Below are 26,284 nucleotides of genomic sequence, written 5' to 3' on the forward strand. Positions count from 1 at the left end.
GTACCATGTGACCTCTGTGATCATTCACAGATTTCACACGTAGTAAGCAATGATATCAGAAGTGACATCTTGCTTACTACTATTCATGTGATCACTGATTGGCCAATCGGTGATCATATGATCGGGACCTCACACAGAGGTCCTGTATGACGATCGGTGTTCCACTGTGTCCCGAGGACACAGCGGGCACCGGATCGCGGTGCTGCGTGCTCCCAGGGAGCGTGCACAGTCCAAAAAGGCGAGCGCTGTTTATGAACGGCAACCTGCCCCTGCACTGCCACCGTCCGGCCGTTTATATACAGTGGCCGGATGGCAAGTGGTTAAAGGGCCGGGAGGCGCCGGCACCCAGGAGTTAAACATGGGACAGCAGTCATGCAAGACATAATAATATATATAACAACGCCATAGAAAATCCACAAATGATTTTATTTCAGCTCAGTGTGTAGAAATGTCAAAATTCACAGGTCAGTTTAAATTATATTTACAAACCTTCAATTTGCTTAAAAAATGTTTTTTTTTTTTTTCGAAAAGTCATTCCTCTGTCCTCTAATATTTAAAAATACTGATAAAATCACTTTCTGAAGCAGAAATATATACACACATACCAGCTGATAAAAGTCTACACTTTAAAAGGGTCAGTCCATCCAAAACGGGTCTCGGCTGCAGTCGGGATGCTGGGGAGCATCCCAACAATCTCCTGGCTTCTTGTACCTCTCAGGGACTCCCTGGGTGATATTTGCTCTCGGCTCCCCTCACTTGTCACATGGGGGTCTTACTGAGCTGAATGTCTTTGATATTAGCAGGGGGTGAGTGCCATGTAGAGGAGGTAGAGCAGAGAACAGAGGGAAGATCTTTGACCCTGGAGACCCAGAGCGATACAAAAAGCTTACAGTACGTGAAATTTGGGTGCACTGGCCCTTTAATAATAATAATAATAATAGGTTATCTAAGTAGTCCTTTTTAACCCTTTACACTGCCAGCAGGGTGTTTATCGCACAATGGCGGGATAGAGGTAGCGCGTTCCCATAGTGGCACCATTGCGTCGGAGTGATCTGGAGCTGTGCACGCGGAAGCGTGACGCGAGATCTAAAGTTCTTTTTGTAAAATACAAACTTAATAAAGTGTCTCATCTTTTTCTTGTGCATAGGATGTGTTTTGGTGATGATTGTCCCGGGACCCTGCAGGGTTTATCGGCGTTGTGTCTGGTGTATTGCATGGGAGGGGGGGGGGGGTCTCTCGTCGACCCCCTCCCCATCTTCGCTTACAGTACTAGGAGCAGGGCAGGTGTTGTTTGAGCAGTTCCCGGGTGGGTTGGGGTATTCTGTCTGGGAAGCGCACCTGAAACTCGACTATTAAATCGCCCCGCTGGTTGGGGACTTTCGGAAACGGTAGTCCTTCACCCCGCAGGCGCTTCACTGTGGCGGGCTTGATGACGTCGCTGCAAGGCAGCGGGATGACCCGTCCATCGATGGTGGGAATGTTGACGGTGCAGCCACAAAGAGCCTGAGGAGAGAAGAGAAAGAAAACGTGGTGTCACACCAATGCATCACAGTCAATGTCCGAATATAAAAAGCAGAGATGAACAAACATGGTGGCAATGTCCCAGCAGCCAATCCTAGGACAGGTTGGTACATGATGGCGGACATCTGGCTATTGGGAGCATAGCAATAAATGCAAAATACTGCAGCCATTAGAGTCTAGTTGGCTGCTGTGGGTTTGTGGAGACGCTCTACACCCTCTGTTTGGTTTTTATTGCTGTCCCCATTGAGGAAATCTCTCTAAAAGGGGACAGAGGTCCCTGAAAAACCAGACAGGGGTTCTAACCATTCCCGACTCTATCCAAAACACACACAAAAAAGGTAGATTTCAATGTTATGGTAATTGCAGTAGATCATGGATAGGGCAGCTCACAGCAGTAACAGAAGAGAAGGAAGACATTAAGGGGAAGCCTTACAACCAAGTGTATTGATTCACAAGAACAAAGATGGAACATATTGCAGCTTACCGGTCCTTGAGTGCGGTTGATGCATTTGGTTTTTTTTTCATACATTTTTTCCCCTTTTATTTTCACCTGGAGATCCTGCTGGTAACGCACTTCCTGTCCTAGGGTGACAACGCTCACTGACTGTACTGTATCTATGGAGGATCAGCATTGTCACCTGAGAACAGGAAGTATTTAAACCTCTTGCCAACCGCGCTATAGCCGAATGACGGCCACAGCGCGGTTCTCTAGTTCTGGGAGGGCGTCATATGACATCCTCCATGAACGTACCCTCCCGTGCGCCCCCCCACCGCCGTGCACCCGGCGATCTCCGTGATCACTGTGTCCTACGGACACAGCTGATCACGTGATGAGGTAAAAGGCCAATCACAGCGTCCTTTTACCACGTGATCAGCTGTGCCCAATGACACAGCAGATCACTGAGTAGATACAGTTGCCAGTTATTGGCAGCACTTTCCTCATGCTGTCACAGTGCTGCCAGTCACTGTCACCCATCAGTGCTGCTTATCAGTGCCACCTCATCACTGCTGCCTATCAGTGCCCATCATTGCATATCAGTCCCGCCTATCAGTACCCATCATTGCATATCAGTCCCGCCTATCAGTACCCATCATTGCATATCAGTGCTGCATATCAGTGCCACCTCATCAGTGCCCATCATTGCATATCAGTCCCGCCTATCAGTACCCATCATTGCATATCAGTGCCACCTCATCAGTGCCACCTCATCAGTGCCCATCATTGCATATCAGTCCCGCCTATCAGTACCCATCATTGCATATCAGTGCCACCTCATCAGTGCTGCATATCAGTGCCACCTATCAGTGCCCATCATTGCATATCAGTGCCACCTATCAGTACCCATCATTGCATATCAGTGCCACCTTATCAGTGCTGCCTATCAGTGCCCATCAGTGCCACCTCATCAGTGCCCATGATTGCATATCAGTGCCGCCTATCAGTGCCCATCATTGCATATCAGTGCCACCTATCAGTACCCATCATTGCATATCAGTGCCACCTCATCAGTGCTGCCTATCAGTGCCCATCAGTGCCACCTCATCAGTGCCCATGATTGCATATCAGTGCCGCCTATCAGTACCCATCATTGCATATTAGTGCCGCCTATCAGTGCCCATCATTGCATATCGGTGACATCTATCAGTACCCATCATTGCATATCAGTGCCACCTCATCAGTGCCCATGATTGCATATCAGTGCCGCCTATCAGTACCCATCATTGCATATCAGTGCCACCTCATCAGTGCAGCCTATCAGTGCCCATCAGGGTTACCTAATCAACGCACATCAGCGAAGGAATTACCTGTTTGCAAAACTTTGATAGGAACAAAGAAAAACTTTTTTTTTTCTCTTCAAATTTTTTGCTCTTTTTTTTGTTTATAGTGCAAAAAAATAAAACCCCCAGCAGCGATTAACGACCACCAAAAGAAATCTCTATTTGTGTTAAAAAAAATTATAAAAATGTCATATGGGTATAATATTCCATGACCGTGCAATTGTCATTCAAAATGCGACAGCGCTGAAAGCTGAAAATTGGCCTGGGCAGGAAGGGGGTAATAGCGCCCAGTAGGGAAGGGGTTAAGCAGCTATGAAAGTCCTTGTCAGAAAACTGTAACCACAGCAAACCATTCAGCTGTTATGGTCCTCCTTACAAAAGAGGGGACCCATTGCTGGCCGGCTGTGCAATAACATGTCAGGAATGAGATTTGGAAAAAAAATGTGGACATTTGTGTGTGTGCAAAAATAGTGTACTTCGAATAGAATCGGATCCTCTGAGAGAATGCAATATTGGGGGTTACAATGGTGGCCAGAACTACACTTAGTAGTACTTGTGTCAGATGTTTGTAAACCGTGTAGCCAAACAGTGCAGAATGTGAATACAATTGTGGGGTGCATCACTAGGGGGATCACCGGCAGGAGGAAGGAGGTCCTGATTCCTCTATATAGATCTTTATATCACTAGAGGGGTCACCGGCAGGAGGAAGGAGGTCCCGATTCCTCTATATAGATCTCTGTATCACTAGAGGGGTCACCGGCAGGAGGAAGGAGGTCCTGATTCCTCTATATAGATCTTTATATCACTAGGGGGATCACCAGCAGGAGGAAGGAGGTCCCGATTCCTCTATATAGATCTATCACTAGAGGGGTCACCAGGAGGAGGAAGGAGGTCCTGATTCCTCTATATAGATCTATCACTAGAGGGGTCACCGGCAGGAGGAAGGAGGTCCTGATTCCTCTATATAGATCCTATCACTAGGGGGATCACCAGGAGGAGGAAGGAGGTCCCGATTCCTCTATATAGATCTTTATATCACTAGAGGGGTCACCGGCAGGAGGAAGGAGGTCCTGATTCCTCTATATAGATCTTTACATCACTAGAGGGGTCACCAGGAGGAAGGAGGTCCTGATTCCTCTATATAGATCTCTGTATCACTAGAGGGGTCACCAGGAGGAAGGAGGTCCTGATTCCTCTATATAGATCTTTATATCACTAGAGGGGTCACCCGCAGGAGGAAGGAGGTCCCAATTCCTCTATATAGATCTTTATATCACTAGAGGGGTCACCGGCAGGAGGAAGGAGGTCCTGATTCCTCTATATAGATCTTTAGTTATCACTAGAGGGGTCACCAACAGGTGACCTGTCCTTGGCACATCAGAACAAGTCCTGGCAGAGGACACCAGATACTCCTAGGGGTACACAGTGTTCTACAGGTAACCTCTCCTTGGCACATTGGAATAAGTCCTGGTAGAGGACCAGGGTGCCCCCAGGGTTAGGCCGTTTTACGCAGGTGACCTATCCTTGGCACATCAGAAGAAGTCCTAGCAGAAGACATCAGGTACCCCTAGGGATACGCCGTAATATACAGGTGACCTGTCCTTGGCACCTCAGAAGAAGTCCTGGCAGAGGACACTGGGTGCCCCTAGGGATACACCGTAATATACAGGTGACCCATTCTTGGCACCTCAGAAGAAGTCCTGGCAGAGGACACTGGGTGCCCCTAGGGATACACCGTAATATACAGGTGGCCCATCCTTGACACCTCAGAAGAAGTCCTGGCAGAGGATATTGGGTGCCCCTAGGGATACACAGTAATATACAGGTGACCCGTTCTTGGCACCTCAGAAGAAGTCCTGGCAGAGGACATTGGGTGCCCCTAGGGATACACCGTAATATACAGGTAACCTGTCCTTGGCACCTCAGGAGAAGTCCTGGCAGAAGACACGGGGGCCCCTAGGGATACACGGTAAGGGTGACCCGTCCTTGGCACCTCAGGAGACATCCTGGCAGAGGACACGGGTGCCCCTAGGGATACACGGTAAGGGTGACCCGTCCTTGGCAGGTATCAGGTGCCCTCAGGGACAATGCTGTATATAATGGGCATGTTCTCCTTCTCTGTGATTCATGTGCCTCCCGCAGAGCCTGACAGACTATTCCTGGCACAGGAGTTCTGTACTAAATATGGCAACAGAGAGAAAATGTTCATCTCCGTCTCCCGTGGGAGAATCGCTCTCCAATGCCATCACCTTTAATGGAGCAGAGCGAGTCGCTGAGCTGCGGCATTCTGCTTCTCTCCAGTTCTGGGGAACTGCTGGGCTTTCTGCCAGCCACAGCCTGGGACTTGTAGTTCCTCGGTAGCTGATGGAGTACTCTGACACTATAGATCTGCTCTAGCTTGGAGAAAGCCAGCACTTGTGATTGCGAACGAGGGCCAGGCCATCCAAAAAGTGACATTTCCCTTACAGGTGGAACCTGGTGGGCCGAATCCCCCTGGATTCCTGAGGACTCCAGCAGTGGGGTCTCGCTAACACAGACATTACGGGCTACATGATCCCTTCCCCTCGTTGCCTTCTCCAAACTACTGTATAAAATGGCATTGAAAATACCACTCAAAGCGTGTAACCTTGCAGGGTTCAAAGTGTCCCTAACCCTTAAGGGAGTCCCTAAAGCAGAACTCCAGGTATGAAATGTATTATTTCGCCCAGGTCCCCTCCCCTACCCCTGGGCAATGTGTATTTATTATTTATGTTACATTTCTAGATACCTACCTTGTTTTAGGAATGCATAGAAAAGAACAGAGACCCAGTGATGACATCACCGAGTCTAAAGTAAGGTATGTACTAAAAAGAGGTTTTATTTTTGTTGGTGCGTGGCTTTGATGACATGCACCAGTCAGGCTGTAGACCATTGTGGGAGGCTTTTGTCGGGTGGGGTAAGTAAGCACTGGGAAGACGGTGGGGGCAGCTTCCAGTTAAAGTATGGGAACACCTGCATGTATTTGGCACAGGTCAGTGACTACCCCAGGAGTGAAAGTAGGAGGGGACTGACAACCTGGTTCTTGCATTAGTTATGAGTCGCAGCTGTCATATCCCACAGATCCATTTACAGGTTAGTATGGGAAACGTCGGATCAATGAGCAAACCGTGAGGAACTGTTCAGCCAATTGTCTGCTATCCTGGGTGGCTTTGTCTTGCGCCTTATGGACCAAATCTACTGGACTTGAAGCAGAAACTTTTCAGCAGCTTAAAGAAATGACGTTTTTCACAACTCCCCCACACATGGTCGTCTTGTGCAATGTAATGCTGCAACTCCGGTCCCATGTGTTCCTGTTTATATGATTGGAGGCCACTGTTGCCTGCCCCACCCTGACACCATTCTTGTAACTCTGCTGGGGGAGTCTATTTTTTACCGATGGTCACATATGTCTTTCACAACTGGCTGTACTGAGAAGACCCGGGTATCTCAGTCTTCAGTCTCTCCTGCCCCCCCCCCCCCTCACTGAGGAGACGCCTAGTCTGTCCCACCTACCATGACATCAAACCTTGAATGACCGGCCAGGAGACTCCTTGTCTGTCCTGTTTACTATAACATCAAGCCTTGGCTGACAGGCCAGAAGACTCCTGGCACATCCCATCCACCAAGACATCATACCTTAACTGACAGGCCAGGAGACTTCTAGTCTGTCCCACCTACCATGACATCACGCCTTGACTGACAGGCCAGGAGACTCCTCGTCTGTCCCACCTACCATAACATCAAACCTTGACTGACAGGCCAGGAGACTCCTGGCACAACCCATCTACCAAGACATCATACCTTAACTGACAGGCTAGGAGACTTCTAGTCTGTCCCACCTACCATAACTTCAAGCCTTGATTACCAGGCCAGAAAACTCCTTGTCTGTCCCACCTACCATAACATCAGTCCTTGTCTGACAGGCCAGGAAACTCCTTGTCTGTCCTGTTTACCATGACATCAAGCCTTGGCTGACAGGCCAGAAAACTCCTAGTCTGTCCCACCTACCATGACATCAAGCCTTGATTACCAGGCCTGGAAACTCCTGGTCTGTTTCCCCTACCATAACATCAGTCCTTGTCTGACAGGCCAGGAAACTCCTTGTCTGTCGCACCTACCATAACATCAGTCCTTGACTGGCAGGCCAGGAGACTCCTGACACATCCCATCTACCAAGAGATCATACCTTAATTGACAGGCCAGGAGTTACCTGGTCTGCCCCACCCACCAGGACATCATACTTTGACAGTCCAGGAGACTCCTGTTCTGTCCAGCCTACTGTGACGTCATTACTTGACTGACAGGGCAGAAAACTCCTGCCCTGTCCTGCCAACCATGACATCATACCTTGACTGAAAGGCCATGAAAAGTCTGGTCCGCCCACTATGACACTATACCTCGACGGACGGGTTAAAAGACTCCTGGTCCTTTTATTACCACTAGAAACTTGATGGAAATTGTAGTTCTAGTAACATTTGATGTGACATCAGCACCTCCCTAATACCTCCCCAAGGTGCCCGGGCGTAGCTGTCCCATCACTGGCTTTTGTAAGGCACCTTAATTAAAAAACTAGATACATTTGTTTTTTTTTTAATTACAATGTACATAGGATCAAAAATGATTTATTATAAAATGAAAACTATTCTGCCTTAACTGCTTTCCCTTCTTCGGACCCAAACACCCTGTTTTTTTTTCTTTTCTTACACAGTTCACTATATGGATGGCGGGTGTTTTACACGTGCTGCCAATGCCATAGATGGGTCGTAAATCGGACGAAAGAATAATCGGCCAATTTTCGGATCGTTAGTGGGTGAATTGGTCGGTCGTTTTTTGTGATTGACACATTTTTTTTAATCAGTTATGTTGGGGAAAAAAATGGCCGATTTTGTCGATCGGCTGATTTTCACGGCAATGATGGGCAAATCGGCTGATCTTTTTACCGATAAAAAAAAAAAAAAATGCGCATGAGCCGTGACCTGCAAGAAGCAGGAAAAGAAGCAAAAAAAAAAAATAGAATATGAAGAAGAAGAAAAAGAAGAAAAAAAGAATTTCAGTCTGCTATCATATTTGACATTTAAAAGTCTTGCGGTTGCAACATTGTATCTATTTGTATCCGAATAGAAACATCTGTATCAGAAATGGATACAAATAGATACAATGTTGCAACTTTGCAATACTTTTAAATGTCAAATATAATAGCGGAGCTCTCTGCAGGGACACTCCACTATTATATTTGCCGGCCGTGGACGGGACGAAAATCAGCCGATTTTTTTTTTTTTAAACCAATGGTGGTAACGTCAGCCGATTGAACGACCGATTTTTCGTTTTTGGAAGGTTTTCGACCCATCTATGGCTTGCATAAGGCCAGCCAAACTCAACCCTAATTATCACCATCTACTGAATGCTTGGTTGCAGCAGTTCACAGGGAACAATCCTCTAAGGCTACGTTCACACTAGCTTTGTCAGCAGGCGTCAGACAGGCGTTTGGGAAGCGTTTTTAACACTTCTCAAACGCCTCTGAAAATTCTGCACATGGCAGCACACAGTGCTGTTCACACGGAAGCGTTAGTGTCGCGTCGCGGCAAAACAGACGCCTCTGGTCCAGTCAGGAGGAGTTGAAGTCTCCCATTCAAGTCTATGGTGCCACTCCGCAGTGCGGTTGCATTTGCGGAGCATTAATCCCATTTAAACTTCATTATAGGCGTTTGTGGTGCGGTTTTAACGCTTGGCAAACGCCTGCCAACCGCCGCAAAACTGCGCATGGGGCGTTTTTGGATCGTTTGCAGAGCATTAAAAACGCTTTACAAACGCCTGTCAAATGCTATAGGGGCGTTTGGCAAGAGTTAGAAATAGTCAAGTGTGAGCGAGCGCTAATGAAGGAGTCTCCATTAGTTGGATGTAAGTAAGGCCGGCCATACATGGGTTGATTTCCGAATGATTTTCCGTTCAGAAAATCGGACCCAAGAATATAATCGGACGATTTTCGCTCTGTTAGTGGGGCAATGGCACCAGCCAATTTTCGTGGTTCCTCCCCATTTCGTTTATAGGGCATGCTGGAAAATTTGTGAAAAAACGACCGATTTTCAAAATCATTGGTAGCACCATTGGGTTACAGAACGAACCATGTTTTTGATCGAAAAATGGTTTGGAATTCAACTCATGTACGGGCCTGCTTTAGTTGATGCGTGTGTTTGCTGGAAACCAGAACAAACCACACGTGGCAATCATGGCGTTTTCCAACATGCAGGTGGGACCGGGGACTTGGGACTAGGTGCTCAGCACTTGCGACCTTCGTCCTCCATAGACCAAGCCAGCATCTCCCAGATCCCAGGAGTGGATTCTCGGAGAGAACGTGGAGCAGCGCGGACCGCGCACCCCTCCGCCTGCCTTCCCAGCAGCTCGGGGTATAAATACACACAGGACTTTAAATAGCAGCCATGGAGGTTCTGCATTCACCAGGTGGGAAAGGATAAAAGGTCACTGGGAATGGGAGGGGGGGGGGGGGTCGGTTAAAGTTCTGAATTTACTGTTTATAGTCGGCTCGTATATCTGATCGCTACATGGGCTGAACTGGACGTGCAAATTTGCAGCGACATGACCCTAAGAGGCGGAAAAATACCCCGCAGCTACTTATAGCTGAAATCTAGGCTACGAGTCGCTTTGTTTGATCAGTTCCAGAAAGCTGATAAACTTTTATATTGAAATGTCATCACAGAGGAGGAAAAAAAATTAAAAATCACCACCGCTGCCACCAATGTAACGGAACCCCGACTGCACTTGGGTATTCCCGTTAGACTCCCGCTTCCCTGTCCGAACACAGATCCACGGACCCCACCGCTGACCATACAGGACGAGACAGCACCAGACTTGTATTAAAACAGGAAGTGGACTGCTTTATTTTAACACAGATACAAGATATAAACACAGGGCGGGGCAATACACCCAGTAACAGGAAACAATCACAGGCCATCCCATCAGGGGGAAGGGCTGCCGGAAACACCTCCCACCAAGCCAGTACAAACATATCTATCCCATAATAGTTTTCTCCCAAGCAAGACACACAATAGAGCAATGGGATACATCAGGTGGCAGTAGATAATACACAAACACCTACATCCCATAATAGTTTGCTCCCAAGCAAGACACACAATAGAACAATGGGATGCAGCTGCATGGCAGTGAACCATGAACACCCCCCCCCCCCAATATTAGAACGTTCCACCCTGTACCCCTAACAGGCACAGGGTGACTTACACATAATAGAGATATGGGGAGCCGAGACAGGGGGCTGTGTTCCATGGGCCCCCCACCCAAAGCCACTCCCATCACAGTGCAGCAAGGTGTCGATCACGTGTATATGGTCAGGTATCCATTGAGCAGATACGTCACATCTGCGCAGTGGGCGGTGCTGCTTGGAAAACCTACAATTCCCACCATGGCATGGGTGTTCACGTGGGCTGGATTGGGGTCATGTATTGTAGCCATATAAAACTGCCCATCAATGGATTGGGGGCTAGGGAAGAAGGGGAGGATCAGGGAAGACGGGATCAAACAGCTTTCTGTATATGCCCATACTGGGGTGAGATTTACTGGGGCACTCAGAATCTAGTGCAGCTCTGCATGGTAGGCAATCGGCTTCTAACTTTTCTTTGTTCAATTGGCGTTACTAAACTCACAACAGCAAAAATCAGTCTGTAGATGCAGTAACGCATGCTGATTGTACTCATTGTTCAACCGAAGGGGTTAATCCTCTGCATTGTGTAAAAAGGCTGTTTGATCCTGTCTTCCCTGATCCTCCCCTTCTTCCACAGCCCCTAATCCATCTGTTGATATTACAGAGCTCTAGGAGTCACTCTGCACATGCTCAGTTGGGTGTGTGTTACTAGAGGTTTTTTTTTTTTTTTGAGGGTGAATGTGATCAGCACAGGGCCAATCAGCACTGTCCGGACAAGGGGTCGGGGTCATGCAGCCTCATAGGACAGTCAGAGAATGAAAACTTCTCCTACAAGATTAACCAGTGCTCAGCCAGACGCTGATAAGAGTCACAAGACTGCAATATACTGCTAATGAGAAAAGGTATTTAGCAGTTTATATTTACTAAAATAATTGCATTTCCATGTTGTGTGTACTGTGAGAGACCAGATATAGTGAATGCGGGGTCCGGGGAGAGCGGATATAGTGAATGCGGGGTCCGGGGAGAGCGGATATAGTGAATGCGGGGTCCGGGGAGAGCGGATATAGTGAATGCGGGGTCCGGGGAGAGCGGATATAGTGAATGCGGGGTCCGGGGAGAGCGGATATAGTGAATGCGGGGTCCGGGGAGAGCGGATATAGTGAATGCGGGGTCTGTGGGGAGCGGATATAGTGAATGCGGGGTCCGGGGAGAGCGGATATAGTGAATGCGGGGTCCGGGGAGACTGGATATAGTGAATGCGGGGTCCGGGGAGAGCGGATATAGTGAATGCGGGGTCCGGGGAGAGCGGATATAGTGAATGCGGGGTTCGGGGAGAGCGGATATAGTGAATGCGGGGTCCGGGGAGAGCGGATATAGTGAATGCGGGGTCCGGGGAGAGCGGATATAGCGAATGCGGGGTCCGGGGAGAGCGGATATAGCGAATCAATCTGTCAATCAGTCAATGTATTTCAAGAGGGCAGGTCAGACTTGGAGTCCGAGACTCCCTTGTCTGCCCGTTACAGCAAGCAGTGACATAATTCAGAGCGCTTTTCCTCAGTACTACAGAGCGATTTGTGTACGAACTAAAACAGGGACTTTCAGCTTCTTCTCAACTTTTGCTCCCCAGATTTGTACCTTCTCAGCCTGATCTATCCAATGGAATCCTCAGACACCGGATTAAATGCCATCCGTGGCCCTGTTGTTACACAGTGAACCATGACATCATCTCCCAATATATTCAGTGATGGCAGATCTTTGCACTGTGAATCATTAGTCAGTCTCCACCCAAGGAAACTATCAGTGATCACAATGGATCTCAATGCTGCCAGCTGCCATGTATGACAGCTGTCACATGCACACGCCTGAGACAGGGATGTTCAGACTCCAAAGAATATCAAGACATGTGCTGAGCCCACGTGTGCTCCTTATCAGTGTTATAATGTGGCCAGAATTCCTCATCTAGATCAGCGCTGCCAGTCACAACCGCGCCTATGCGAGAATCTGAATATTCAAGCTGAACGCCAGGTAATCTGCTAAATGCACAGATTATATATATATATATATATACACACACATATACACACACGAGAACTGTTTTGTATTTCTGTCTGTCCAGTTCTGAGATTTACCCAGCTCTGCGATAAGTTTCCCTTTGGGAACATGTTATATGTTCCACCTATTTTTAGAATGGAACATGTAACATGTTCCCATAACTGCAGCCACGCCCGCCGTCCCCCCCCCCCTCTGACAGTGCGGGGAGAAGTTTCTCCATAGTATCTTTCAAATATGAAACATCTACGTCATCAACTCACGGACTTCTGTGAATGAATGAACTGCAAGTCCAAACTGCCTTAGTGGCTGTGGGCTTGTAGTCTTCAATGAACTATCATGGCCCTGTGGAGCTCTATGGTGGTTCACTGAAGCTTCATGTCCAAATATCTGCTTGACTGTACATCCCATACATCCTGTACATCCCATACATCCTGTACACCTCGTACTCCCCATACATTCCCCGTACTCCCCATACATTCCCCGTACTCCCCATACACCCCATACATTCCCCGTACACCTCGTACTCCCCATACATTCCCCGTACACCTCGTACAACCCATACATCCCCCGTTCTCCCCGTACACCCCATACATCCCCCGTTCTCCCCGTACACCCCATACATCCCCCGTACTCCCCATACATCCCCCGTACTCCCCATACATTCCTGTACTCCCCGTACACCCCATACATTCCTGTACTCCCCGTACACCCCATACATTCCTGTACTCCCCGTACACCCCATACATTCCTGTACTCCCCGTACACCCCATACATTCCTGTACTCCCCGTACACCCCATACATCCCTGTACTCCCCGTACACCCCATACATCCCTGTACTCTCCGTACACCCCATACATTCCTGTACTCCCCGTACATCCCATACATTCCCCGTACTCCCCTCATACATTCCCCGTACTCCCCCCATACATTCCCCGTACTCCCCCCATACATCCCTGTGCATCCCATACGGCAAGCAGATATTCGGACAGGTCTGCAGGAGACCTGCATGGCATCAGCAATCTACCAATCGCTGGTGCAATGCTTTCCAGGCTTCTTTTGGACTTTTTGCTGTAAAACATGTCCAGTAAAAAAAATGTAAAATGATCTAATCTCGGCCATTGCCCGCTGAACCAGCCAAATTTCGATCCATTTACGGCCAGCTTTAGCCATATAAGCATCTTGGAGGAGACATGAAAATAAATTGGACCACATTTAAAAAAAGTGTCAAGAGTAACAGCCAAACAAGTTCCCTCATTCATCCTGCCAGTGCAGTATAGAGGGAAGACACTGTGTGGCTGCTATTATTGACACATGTACCTCCTGTAATAGGAATCTCCATCATCCTGGGATTTCGTACCTCTTTCAGTGTGATCTTGGCAGTGTACACGATGTTTGACCCGTCTCTCTTGAAATGTGCATGAGGTTTGTCCTTCAGTAGGAACACAATGTCTGCGGGGATGTTTTCTGACGTGGCGTCGCCCTCTTTCGGGAAAGTGATCTTGGTGCCCTCCTTCCACCCTTTCTTGATGACCACGTTGAGAATCTTGTCCTCCGATCTTACAGTGCGGCCATCGGGGTTCAGCCGCCGCCGCGTGATCTTCATCCGTTTTGTACAGCCGTGATAAATCTCCTCCAAGGACACTTTCAGCTCGTGAATCACGGGAGGGTCCTGCACTTTCCGGCGGTTGTGTATCTGGTCCTGGTGCCGCCGGTGGAAACCGTTCACGCCGTTGAAGCCGAAGTGGCTGAAGCCGCTGAAGGGGTCGTCGTTATCGTCGTCGATGTCCATGTCTTCGTGGTCAAAGCCATTGGCCATGCGGGTGCGATTTGAACCGAAGAAGATGTCAAAGGGATTTGAGCCTCCAAAGAAAGAGGCGAAGGTTGCGTGGGGGTCACCGTGGAAAGTGTAATGGAAGGAGCTGCCTGTGTTACCTGATGAGCCACCCCCAGTTTTTAGACCTAGAGAAATGAAAGATGAAATGGGGTTAAAAAAAATGAAGGAATGGATTTACGGAAGAACAAAATGGCATCTTCATATTCCTAAAAGGTTGGTCCATGCTGAAAAAAAAAAAAAAAAAAAAGCACAAGTAGATTTTCATTTCAGACACTTTAACCACCACCGTAATATTTTGGTGCACATCCAGCACAATCCCACTACTAGGTTACTGAACATGAACCTTCGCCAAAACAGTTGTCACCAGAACAGGAGGAACAGTGAAATGTTCCATTGGAGACACGTCTGGTGACCAATATTTCAGAGAAAGATGTCCCCTTGCTCTTACAGAGATTTACTTTCATTTTTGGAAAAGAAGTGAAAGAAAATCTCCCCAGTGGGAACACTGGATAGGGGTTTTAACCATTCTCTACTCTATCCTAGGTGGAAAAAAAAAAAAATTTGGCTTAGGATACACTTTAAAGGAGATTGTAGAAAAATCTACCTTTTGTAATGGGTCCTATCTCCCCACACTGCAAGAATGAAATGTTTATTAAGTCTTGTGGTAGAGGAATGGGGTGTGATACTTACCTTTTTCTTCACCCTGGCAGGCTTATGGCGCTCTCGTATTTCTCTTTCATGCTCAGGGTTATGGGCCGGCCCTCGCTGTCCCTATGTACAATGCAGGATTGGATGGTATTGTACTTGGCATGCGGTCACCAACCGGAGCATCTTAACATTCCAGGCTTCAGGAGACCCGTCACATAGAATGGAGAAAGCATGCTGGAGTGAGGAATGAGGTAAGTATTATTCCTGTACCCCTAGACTTAATGAGCATTCTACTCTCTCAATGTCTTGCTTGTTTTGTAAAAGTGTTTGTGTCCACCAATGTTGTAATCCATGGCCCAGCAGGAACCGCCGACCCAGTCTTTTGCTCTTCAGCACTACAATGTGGGTGGAGAATCCGACCAGTGACTCTGCTTACAGTTAAAGCATACTGGTGTCAGTGACGGGACCCATCCGAGACCAGCATGCAGAGCAAGCAGCGTTAGTGTCGCAACTGGAACCGGAGGAGAGGAAGATCACAGGACTGTGGATCACACCAAGAAGTAATGGATGTTACAAACTTCACCTTAAAAAAAATGAGAAAGGGACATGGCGAATATAATTTATATATATATATTGTGTGTGTGTGTAAATATAGTAGAAAACACCTGTTGTGATTCCACGAGGTGGTGGGAGGTTGGTGCACAGAAGTGGGGGAGGCTATTTTGTTTTTGCTGCACCAGACCTTTGCTTTGCCCAAGTAAGAGAAAATCTCTCCAACAATACAACGATAAAAAAACACGATAGAGGCTTTAAATTACCTCCCCCTTCCCTATCCACAGACTAAAAAAGTTTTGGCTGCAGTTCCATCCTAACTCCACAGAAGAACACAGTGCCTCTGAGTGTAGACTGTATAACCGCTTTAACCCCTTCCAGTCCGGACACTTTCACCCCCCTTCCAGTCAAGGGGTGAAAGTGTCCGGACTGGAAGGGGGTAAAAGTGTCCGGACTGGAAGGGGGGTAAAAGTGTCCGGACTGGAAGGGGTAAAAGTGTCCGGACTGGAAGGGGGTAAAAGTGTCCGGACTGGAAGGGGGTAAAAGTGTCCGGACTGGAAGGGGGGTAAAAGTGTCCGGACTGGAAGGGGGGTAAAAGTGTCCGGACTGGAAGGGGGGTAAAAGTGTCCGGACTGGAAGGGGGGTAAAAGTGTCCGGACTGGAAGGGGGTGAAAGTGTCCGGACTGGAAGGGGGGTGAAAGTGTCCGGACTGGAAGGGGGGTAAAAGTGTCCGGACTGGAAGGGGGTGAAAGTGTCCGGACTGGAAGGGGGGTGAAAGTGTCCGGACTGGAAGGGGGGTGAAAGTGTCCGGACTGGAAGGGGGGTGAAAGTGTCCGGACTGGAAAGGGGGGTGAAAGTGTCCGGACTGGAAGGGGGGTGAAAGTGTCCGGACTGGAAGGGGGGTGAAAGTGTCCGGACTGGAAGGGGGGTGAAAGTGTCCGGACTGGAAGGGGGGTGAAAGTGTCCGGACTGGAAGGGGGGTAAAAGTGTCCGGACTGGAAGGGGGGTAAAAGTGTCCGGACTGGAAGGGGGGGTAAAAGTGTCCCGACTGGAAGGGGGTAAAAGTGTCCGGACTGGAAGGGGGGTAAAAGTGTCCGGACAGGAAGTGGTTAAAATGACAACCAGGCTCATATGGACCGGATGTGCAGACCGCCTCATCGCGAGGTGGCAGTATGGACGTGTGCAGCGCTCCCCACTGTCCTGCCTGCACACATCCATACTGCGGGTTACCACCTGGCGATGAGGCGGTCTGCACATCGGTCCATATGAGCCGGGTTGTCATTTTAAAGATGTGAGTTGCTAACTTACCTTTTAATTATTAAAGCTGTTATACAGTCTATACTCAGAGGCGCTGTGTTTCTTCTTCTTTTTGCTTCACTCTACCGCAGCTTGCCCTGGCATTCAGACTGCTGACCCCTCCCTCCGCTTATGGATTTTACATCCATTGAGTTCAATAAAGACTCTATGGACTGCATACTCCATGCGCCTCTTTATTTCCCGGTCCATCCGAACTCCACAGCCCTTCCACTGCTGATAACTGGCATGCACTTAGAAAGGAAATGTGATACATTGTTAATATGCTGTCCAACACTGCGGTCAGCATGGGAAGTGCTCCAGTATACCCAGCATTCCTCACCTTCCTCCCCGTACTGGTCGTACACCGCCCTCTTCTTGGGATCGCTGAGGACGTCGTAGGCCTCTGCGATCTCCTTGAACTTGTCCTCGGCGTTGGGGTCCTTGTTCTTGTCGGGGTGATATTTCAGGGCCATCTTGCGATAGGCCTTCTTGATCTCATCCTCGTTGGCCCCGTTAGGGATGCCCAGAATCTTGTAATAATCTTTCCCCATGTCCACTGTCTGAGGCTTCTGATCGAGAATCCTCGCCCCTGGAAAGATAAAACAGGGATGTTAGGTGGAACGGTCAAATGTTTCCAACACTGCGGCCCAGCACACGGCAAAGCTCGTTAATTCCGTCACCCAAAAAGAATCTCAAATCTGAAACCTACAGTATATAAAAGTGTACAAGTGTAATGCAAAAGACTAAAGGCAAACCTAGGTCTGTCCTATTTCTGAATATTTATTTTATTTATTACAGGTACTTATATAGTAGCTGGGCAGCACAGTGGCTAAATGGTTAGCACTTCCACCTGGCAGTACTCAGGTCGTTGGTTCGAATCCCAACCATGGCACCACCTGCCTGGAGTTTGCATGTTCTCCCTGTGCCTGCGTGGGTTTCCTCCGGGTACTCCGGTTTCCTCCTACACTCCAAAGACATGCTGGTAGGTTAATTAGATCCTCTATAAATTGCCGTTAGCATATGAATGTGAGTTAGGGACCTTAGATTGTACGCCCCTTGAGGGTTAGGGACTGATGGGAATGTACAATAAATATATGTAAAGCGCTGAGTAAATTGACGGCGCTATATAAGTACCTGAAATACATAAAATATAGCAATATATATATAGTGAAAATATTATAAAAATATAATATATTCACATCAGTCCCTAACCCTCAAGGGGCGTACAATCTAAGGTCCCTAACCCTCAAGCGGTGTACAATCTAAGGTCCCTAACTCACATTCATACATACACATACTAGGGACAATTTAGACAGGAGCCAATTCACCTACCAGCATGTCTTTGGAGTGTAGGAGGAAACCGGAGTGTAGGAGGAAGCCGGAGTACCCGGAGGAAACCCACGCAGGCACAGGAAGAACTTGCAAACTCCAGGCAGGTGGTGCCGTGGTTGGGATTTGAACCAGTGACCTGAGTACTGCCAGGCGGAAGTGCTAACCATTTATCCACTGAGCTGCCCATAAATGGCTTCTACACACACTACACAAAATGTTCCAGCACTTATCAACGAGAACCAGTCTAATGTGTTTCAAAATTCACCTCTTTGCAACCACAGCAACTATGACCTTCCTAAGAAATGAGAAAAGGAAAGGGATTCAGAGGAGGGAGAGAGAGGGAAGAGTGACAGAGAGGGAGAGAGAGAGAGAGGTTGGGGAGAAAAAGACAAGAGGAGCGAACATGAAAAGGAAAACTGCTCAACTTTTTTCTAAAAGTATTTATTTCTAAATTGCGATTTGCAATTACTGGTAACACTCCCTTACATTAAACAGCCATTATTTCCTGCATGCCAGCTATACATGGGATATTCCAGGGATATTCTGGGAAGTAATTAGAGGGTAGTCAGGGGTTGTCATACTCTTCAAGGTAATGAGATGCCACACTTCTGGGCTGGATGGGCCAACGTACTGTTCAGAAACTTGATTTCTCCCATCAAAAGAAGAACTCATTGGGCTATCCAACATTATGTTTAACCACTTCCAGTCCGGACACTTTCCCCCCCCCCTTCCAGTCCGGACACTTTCCCCCGCCTTCCAGTCCGGACACTTTCCCCCCCTTCCAGTCCGGACACTTTCACCCCCTTCCAGTCCGGACACTTTCCCCCCCCTTCCAGTCCGGACACTTTCACCCCCTTCCAGTCCGGACACTTTCCCCCCCCTTCCAGTCCGGACACTTTCCCCCCCTTCCAGTCCGGACACTTTCACCCCCTTCCAGTCCGGACGCTTTCCCCCCCCTTCCAGTCCGGACACTTTCACCCCCTTCCAGTCCGGACGCTTTCCCCCCCCTTCCAGTCCGGACGCTTTCACCCCCTTCCAGTCCGGACGCTTTCACCCCCTTCCAGTCCGGACGCTTTCCCCCCCCTTCCAGTCCGGACGCTTTCACCCCCTTCCAGTCCGGACGCTTTCCCCCCCTTCCAGTCCGGACGCTTTCCCCCCCTTCCAGTCCGGACGCTTTCCCCCCCTTCCAGTCCGGAAACTTTCCCCCCCTTCCAGTCCGGACACTTTCCCCCCCTTCCAGTCCGGACACTTTCACCCCCTTCCAGTCCGGACACTTTCACCCCCTTCCAGTCCGGACACTTTCACCCCCTTCCAGTCCGGACACTTTCACCCCCTTCCAGTCCGGACGCTTTCACCCCCTTCCAGTCCGGACGCTTTCCCCCCCCTTCCAGTCCGGACGCTTTCACCCCCTTCCAGTCCGGACGCTTTCACCCCCTTCCAGTCCGGACGCTTTCACCCCCTTCCAGTCCAGGCCAATTTTCAGCTTTCAGCGCTATTACACTTTGAAAGACAATTGCGCGGTTATGCAACACTGTACCCATAGGAATTTTTTAGCAGTTTTTTGAGACCGATATAACTTTATTTTGGTGGTATTTATTCACCACTGGGATTTTTATTTTTTTTTTGCTATAAAAATTAAATGGTTCAAAAATTTTGAAAAAAACGTGTTTTTCTTTTGCAAATAAATAATATTTCATCTTAAATCTTGGCCAAAATTTATTCAGTTATCTTTTTAGTAGAAAAAAAAAAAAATCCAAATTGGTTTATAACCAAAAATTTATTTTTACATTTTTTTTTTTTACATTTTTATATTATTTAGGTTTTTTGTTTTATATAGTTTTTTTTTTTAACATACTGTCACCCTAGCAGTACAGGGTCACCATGGTGACACTGTACTACTTGTGGGGGTGTTAAAGATTTTTTTTTTTTTTTTTACACTGATTGTTTTTATACCCATAAAGGCTGTAAAAGTAATCATCTCTCCTCTTTGGCTGCATTCTTGCAGCCATTGGGAAAAACTGTGTGAGTTGTGATTGGTTACAGCTTGTCACATGGTACAAGGCTGTTGTGAATAGCCCTGTACCATGTGATCTCTGTGATCATTCACAGATTTCACATGTCGTAAGCAATGATGTCAGAAGTGACATCTTGCTTACTACTCTGCATGTGATCACTGATTGGCCAATCAGTGATCAAATGATCGAGACCTCGCACAGAGGTCCCATACGATGATCGGTGTTCCAGTAGGTGACACAGCGGGCACCGGATCGCGGTGCTGCGTGCTCCCAGGGAGCACGCACAGCTTGAAAATGCGGGCACCGTTTATGAACGGCAACCCATCCCTGGACTGCCACCGACTGCCAACTCTGCAGGGTGCCCAAACTTTTGCAGACGCCATTTTTTTGTTTTCTGTTATTTTGAAAGTGTAAATGATGGAAATAAAATCTAACTTTTGTTGACATATTATAAGAATGTCTAATCTGTAATTTGATGCCTTTTGGAGATTTTTCCATCTTTCCTTGGCTTCTTTATGCACATTAATACACATTTTTAGCTGGGGTGCCCAAACTTTCGATCCCCACTGTATGTACAGCGGCTGGACGGCAAGTGGTTAATAAGTGTGATTTACAGGAATTTGGAGTTGTTTTGGAAAGCTATGCGGTTTATCCACATTAGAAGTGACGTCATCGGTGAACGCTGACACGATTGCTCATCAGAAAAACAAATCTACGGACGTGCAGGGTTTGGTGATGAGTCGAAGAAGTCATTTCACCTTTTGTACGTCTCGTATTAATATCGGGTTGTTGATGTGACACTTGCAGACTATTTCTGGAAAGTATTAAGTTAGCGATGATCATTTAATGACTTCTGCTGACGGAGCTCATAGCTTTATATAATCATGATACTACTGGTAGGGCGACCCGACGCTCCAGAAAACACATCCATATGTTTCTTTGGGAACTTATAACCTTACACTAGGGAAATACAAATCAAAAATGAGTTATTTTGCAGTTCTGCGTAGAAGCCATTTATGTAGGATATACCATTTAGGAAACCTTAGGGACATCCTATTGGATGTTGTAATTTATTTATTTCAGGTACTTATATAGCGCTGTCAATGTACGCAGCGCTTTCCATATACAGTGGGGATTGAAAGTTTGGGCACCCCAGCTAAACATTTGTATTAATGTGCATAAAGAAGCCAAGGAAAAATGGAAAAATCTCCAAAAGGCATCAAATTACAGATTAGACATTCTTATAATATGTCAACAAAAGTTAGATTTTATTTCCATCATTTACACTTTCAAAATAACAGAAAACAAAAAAATGGCGTCTGCAAAAGTTTGGGCACCCTGCAGAATTTATAGCATGCACTGCCCCCATTGCCAAGCTGAGACCTGCCAGTGTCATGGATTGTTCTCAATCATCGTTTGGGAAGACCAGGTGATGTCAATCTCAAAGGTTTTAAATGCCCAGACTCATCTGACCTTGCCCCAACAATCAGCACCATGGGTTCTTCTAAGCAGTTGTCTAGAAAACTGAAACTGAAAATAGTTGACGCTCACAAAGCTGGAGAAGGCTATAAGAAGATAGCAAAGCGTTTTCAGATGTCAATATCCTCTGTTCGGAATGTAATTAAGAAATGGCAGTCATCGGGAACAGTGGAAGTTAAAGCAAGATCTGGAAGACCAAGAAAAATATCAGACAGAACAGCTCGCAGGATTGTGAGAAAAACAATTCAAAACCCACGTTTGACTGCACGATCCCTCCAGACAGATCTGGCAGACACTGGAGTTGTGGTACACTATTCCACTATAAAGAGATACTTGTACAAATATGGTCTTCATGGAAGAGTCATCAGAAGAAAACCTCTTCTACGTCCTCACCACAAAAATCATCGTTTGAACTTTGCAAATGAACATATAGACAAGCCTGATGCATTTTGGAAACAAGTTCTGTGGACCGATGAGGTTAAAATGGAACTTTTTGGCCGGAATGAGCAAAGGTACGTTTGGAGAAGAAGGGGCACAGAATTTAATGAAAAGAACCTCTGTCCAACTGTTAAGCATGGGGTTGGATCAATCATGCTTTGGGGTTGTGTTGCAGCCAGTGGCACAGGGAACATCTCACGAGTAGAAGGAAAAATGGATTCAATAAAATTTCAGCAAATTTTGGATGGTAACTTGATGCCATCTGTGAAAAAGCTGAAGTTAAAGAGAGGATGGCTTCTACAAATGGATAATGATCCTAAACACACCTCAAAATCCACGGGGGATTACATCAAGAGGCATAAACTGAAGGTTTTGCCATGGCCTTCACAATCTCCTGACCTCAACATAATTGAAAATCTATGGATAGACCTTAAAAGAGCCGTGCGTGACAGACAGCCCAGAAATCTCAAAGAACTGGAAGACTTTTGTAAGGAAGAATGGGCAAAGATACCTCAAACAAGAATTGAAAGACTCTTGGCTGGCTACAAAAAGCGTTTACAAGCTGTGATACTTGCCAAAGGGGGCAGTACAAGATATTAACTCTGCAGGGTGCCCAAACTTTTGCAGACGCCATTTTTTTGTTTTCTGTTATTTTGAAAGTGTAAATGATGGAAATAAAATCTAACTTTTGTTGACATATTATAAGAATGTCTAATCTGTAATTTGATGCCTTTTGGAGATTTTTTTTTTTGTACCTTTTTTGTACATTCACATCAGTCCCTGACCCTCAAGGAACGTACAATCTAAAGTCCCTAACTCACATTCATACATACACATACTAGGGACAATTTAGACAGAAGCCAATTCACCTACCAGCATTTCTTTGGAGTGTGGGAGGAAACCGGAGTACCCAGAGGAAACACACGCAGGCACGGGGAGAACATGCAAACTCCAGGCAGGAGGTGCTGTGGCTGGGGTTTGAACCAATGACCCTAGTACTGCCAGGCGGAAGTGCTAACCATTTAGCCACTGTGCTGCCCAATGAAATGTCATCTTTGCCTTCTTTTCAGGTCATTTGGTAATATATGATCAGTTGTTGGATACAAAACAGAGTTCTTAAAGTAATATTCGAATTACAGTGGATGTAAACCTGAGACATGAAATATGAACAAAGCATATCCCTCTAGAGTGTGTGCTTGTCTCAATCCAGTGCACTAGGTGTCATTTCTGTCTGCTGCCTTGTCACTTCTGACAAGTTTTCCTGACACCAATAGAAAAATGGTAACTGGGGATGGCCCAGCTTGTGATTGACAGCCTCAACTATGTTCCTGTGTACTGTGTGAAGGGGAGTTATGTCCCTTCCCTCCAATCAGCTCTTAGAGCTCTCCTCATTGATGTAATTTCAGCTCCCTGCCCCCTGCTTTTTAGAGCTGGGAGATCCTGTGTAAATTCGGCACTTTGAACAGATGTGGAGAAGATCAACAGGTAAACAGGTACAACCTAAGCAGGAGAATAAACCGGTACAAATCATGCAGGAGGATTTGTTTAATCTCTGTGTATCATCTGAGACCAGTCACTTCCCCGGGTATATGTAAGGGTTTACAACCACTTTAAATCCTTGTGGGCTGAGTCAGTCCCTGGCTACTAAAACAATCAGATCTCCCAATTATATTTTTCCACTTTGTTTCAGTCTTTTGAAACAACTAGACACTTCCCATGAAATACTCCCATTTATGAGAACGTTTGAGCTCAAATGTTCCCTTTTCTTGGGAGCAGGGGCGGACTGACCATTTGGAAACTCGGGCACTGCCCGAGGGCCCGGGGTCAGTAGTAGCTCCATAAGATGCCCCTGGTACCTTTTTCATAGGCTTTTTTGAGTTTGGGCAAGGACACAGGGGCCCCATGATCCCCTATTGCCCGGGGGCCCCATGAGTTGTCAGTCCGCCCCTGCTTGGGAGAACAGATTACCAATAGTTCACTGCTTATGTACGGTCAAATTGGGAACAAGCCTGACCTAGGTCCTGACGGTGTAACACTTTTTGGGTTTGAGACTAGCACATTTCTCATTGCTCCTTTATTGATCATCAAAAATTTTTGGATCGTTTTTTAAGCAGATATTTAGAATTCTTATGAATTGAAAACATTGCCATTGCTCTAAGTTTAGGAGTCGAACAATCGGCCTTAGAACCACGCTTGATCCAATCTAAGCCATGTAACAGTTGAAAGGATGGCTTGCGGGGGACTTCCATGGGGGAAAGTGGGGACGACAATCCACCATTTCAGTTTTTCAGGTTTTCTTCAACCTGTGCAAGTGAGCTCCAACCCTTTTCCATAGCGAGGAGAGATGGAAGCCCTAACCGAGCTCCCCCAAATGGACAGCACAGAAAATTGTGGAAGGTTATATATATATATTTAAAGAACAGATTAAGGTTTTAAAACTGTAAAGGTGACTGCAAAGAAGACCCTCAACTGTATCTTTGGGTAGTTGTAGGGATGCCCTGGTAGCCCTTAACCTTGGGACCAGGTTCAGTTCCAAAAGTCTAATTTGGGGTTGACTTGGAATTGGCCCTTGGCTATGATGGTTAGCTTTACTTACCAATAGTGTTGTAGGTGAGGTGGACCCAAGCTTGACTTCTAGAACCATGTACAATGACTTGGCTCTTGGAACTGAACAATGTATTTGCATAGTACATCACCCCCCCCCCCCCCCAGAGATTTAAGGCTTCATGAAGGCTTCTAGATGCCTGCTTTACTGTCATAAAGGTTTGAGAAGTCACGCCAGAGACACTTTAGTCAGCCTGTACAAAGGCAAACTTCTGATTGCCACCATTCTCAGTAACACATCTGCCCATCTATGGCAAAAAATTAACCCAGACAATGTAAATGCTTCCATTAATAACAAAATTCTTGCGTTTCCCAAACAAGGACTTGACAGATACACGTTTTGCATGCATTATCGACAGACGGTGGAAATATACCTACCCCCAAAATGGGCGGATAAAATTCCTAAGGTAATCCCCACTCTGAAAAATGTGGTCTTCCGCTTCTCCTGAGCTCCGTCCCCAATAGACTTGATAAAAAAATCGCTGCCGGCTTTTTGCCTGGGTTCACACTTAAACATGATTTGTGGGCCTAAGAGCTTGTTGGAGTGGGCTTCCCACTGCGGCAGTAGTATAGCAGGCTTCTTTCTAGGCTTTTTAGGCAGACATCTAGTAGAAGGAAACACAGTTTGTTTTGTAGCAAGGGGGACTCATAAATCAAGTGATGGAAGGAAGATGAGTCTTGACATGATTGACGGAAACATGTAATGAGGTAGCTACAAGATGGTGTATCACAATGGAGTTGTTTCTAGGTCAAAAGAGAACCCAAATTCTGTAGGTTTAGGTCAAATTCTGTAGGATTAAGTTAAGTCTTGGAAGGAGATCTCGGAGGTATCTGAAGAAGCTGGTAGCCACCATTCACAGCAGGATAGCACCAAAGCTTAATTTCACACAGGAATAACTTGTGGAGACCTCCAAATCTCCATTGCAGGTTATAGGGATTGAAGTTCAAGCCCTATCCAAGTTTCGGCTGAGAAACAGCACCTCTGGGCCACCTGCCAGTGCTTTTTATAGTGTTACTGTATTTAACGCTGAACGTCCTACTCCATTCTCTGCTTCTTCTCTAATCTTCGATACTAGAAAACATCACCAACAGTGAAGAAAATGGCCATAAATCTCTGACCTTCCAACTCCATTTGGAAAATGTTCTGTAGATCTTTTTTTTTTTTTTTGTTATTAACCGGCAGATGCAGTTTTCTTCCACCCTCAACATGAACTGTAAATATCTAAGAAGACCTTGGAACTTTTTATAGCATTATAAGATTGCAAGGAAATCAAGATCAGACTAAAAAGGCCAAACTTTTGTCCTGTGACATTTTATAAGACCATGTGGCACTTACAGCTAGGAAAACCATTTTGACTAAAAAACGTGTTTGACAATGGCTTTGGGACACTCAGGTACGGGACGAACATAGACGAGTAGATGAGGAGAACCAAATACAGGTTGAATGTAAATTAACCATTTACACATATTGACTTCAGAGTGAAATGTTACACATTTATCCTCAACATACAAAATTCAAGAAGACACAGGAGAAGGGCCCC

The 26,284-nt window shown here is 46.7% G+C and overlaps 1 protein-coding gene across 2 annotated transcripts in view; it reads right to left on the reverse strand.

The window, feature by feature from the left end:
• Positions 1-407: 407 nt before the first annotated feature.
• DNAJB5 (DnaJ heat shock protein family (Hsp40) member B5) overlaps positions 408-26,284 on the reverse strand; it is a 47,973-nt gene continuing 22,096 nt past the window's right edge. Inside the window, exons 2-5 of one of the 2 annotated variants that reach the window (XM_089656152.1) lie at positions 25,122-25,348; positions 17,216-17,464; positions 13,903-14,504; positions 408-1,503 (exon numbers count right to left, since the gene is read on the reverse strand). In XM_089656152.1, the coding sequence (XP_089512278.1) occupies positions 1,270-1,503; positions 13,903-14,504; positions 17,216-17,464; positions 25,122-25,260 (1,224 nt within the window). In that variant the 5' untranslated portion in view covers positions 25,261-25,348 and the 3' untranslated portion in view covers positions 408-1,269. The remainder of the gene's footprint in view (positions 1,504-13,902; positions 14,505-17,215; positions 17,465-25,121; positions 25,349-26,284) is intronic. The other variant, XM_089656153.1, reaches the window with a different exon arrangement.

Source organism: Staurois parvus, unplaced genomic scaffold (genome assembly GCF_062004578.1).
Source record: "Staurois parvus isolate SC_StPar_1 unplaced genomic scaffold, SC_StPar_1.0 ptg000892l, whole genome shotgun sequence".
NCBI lineage: Eukaryota > Metazoa > Chordata > Amphibia > Anura > Ranidae > Staurois > Staurois parvus.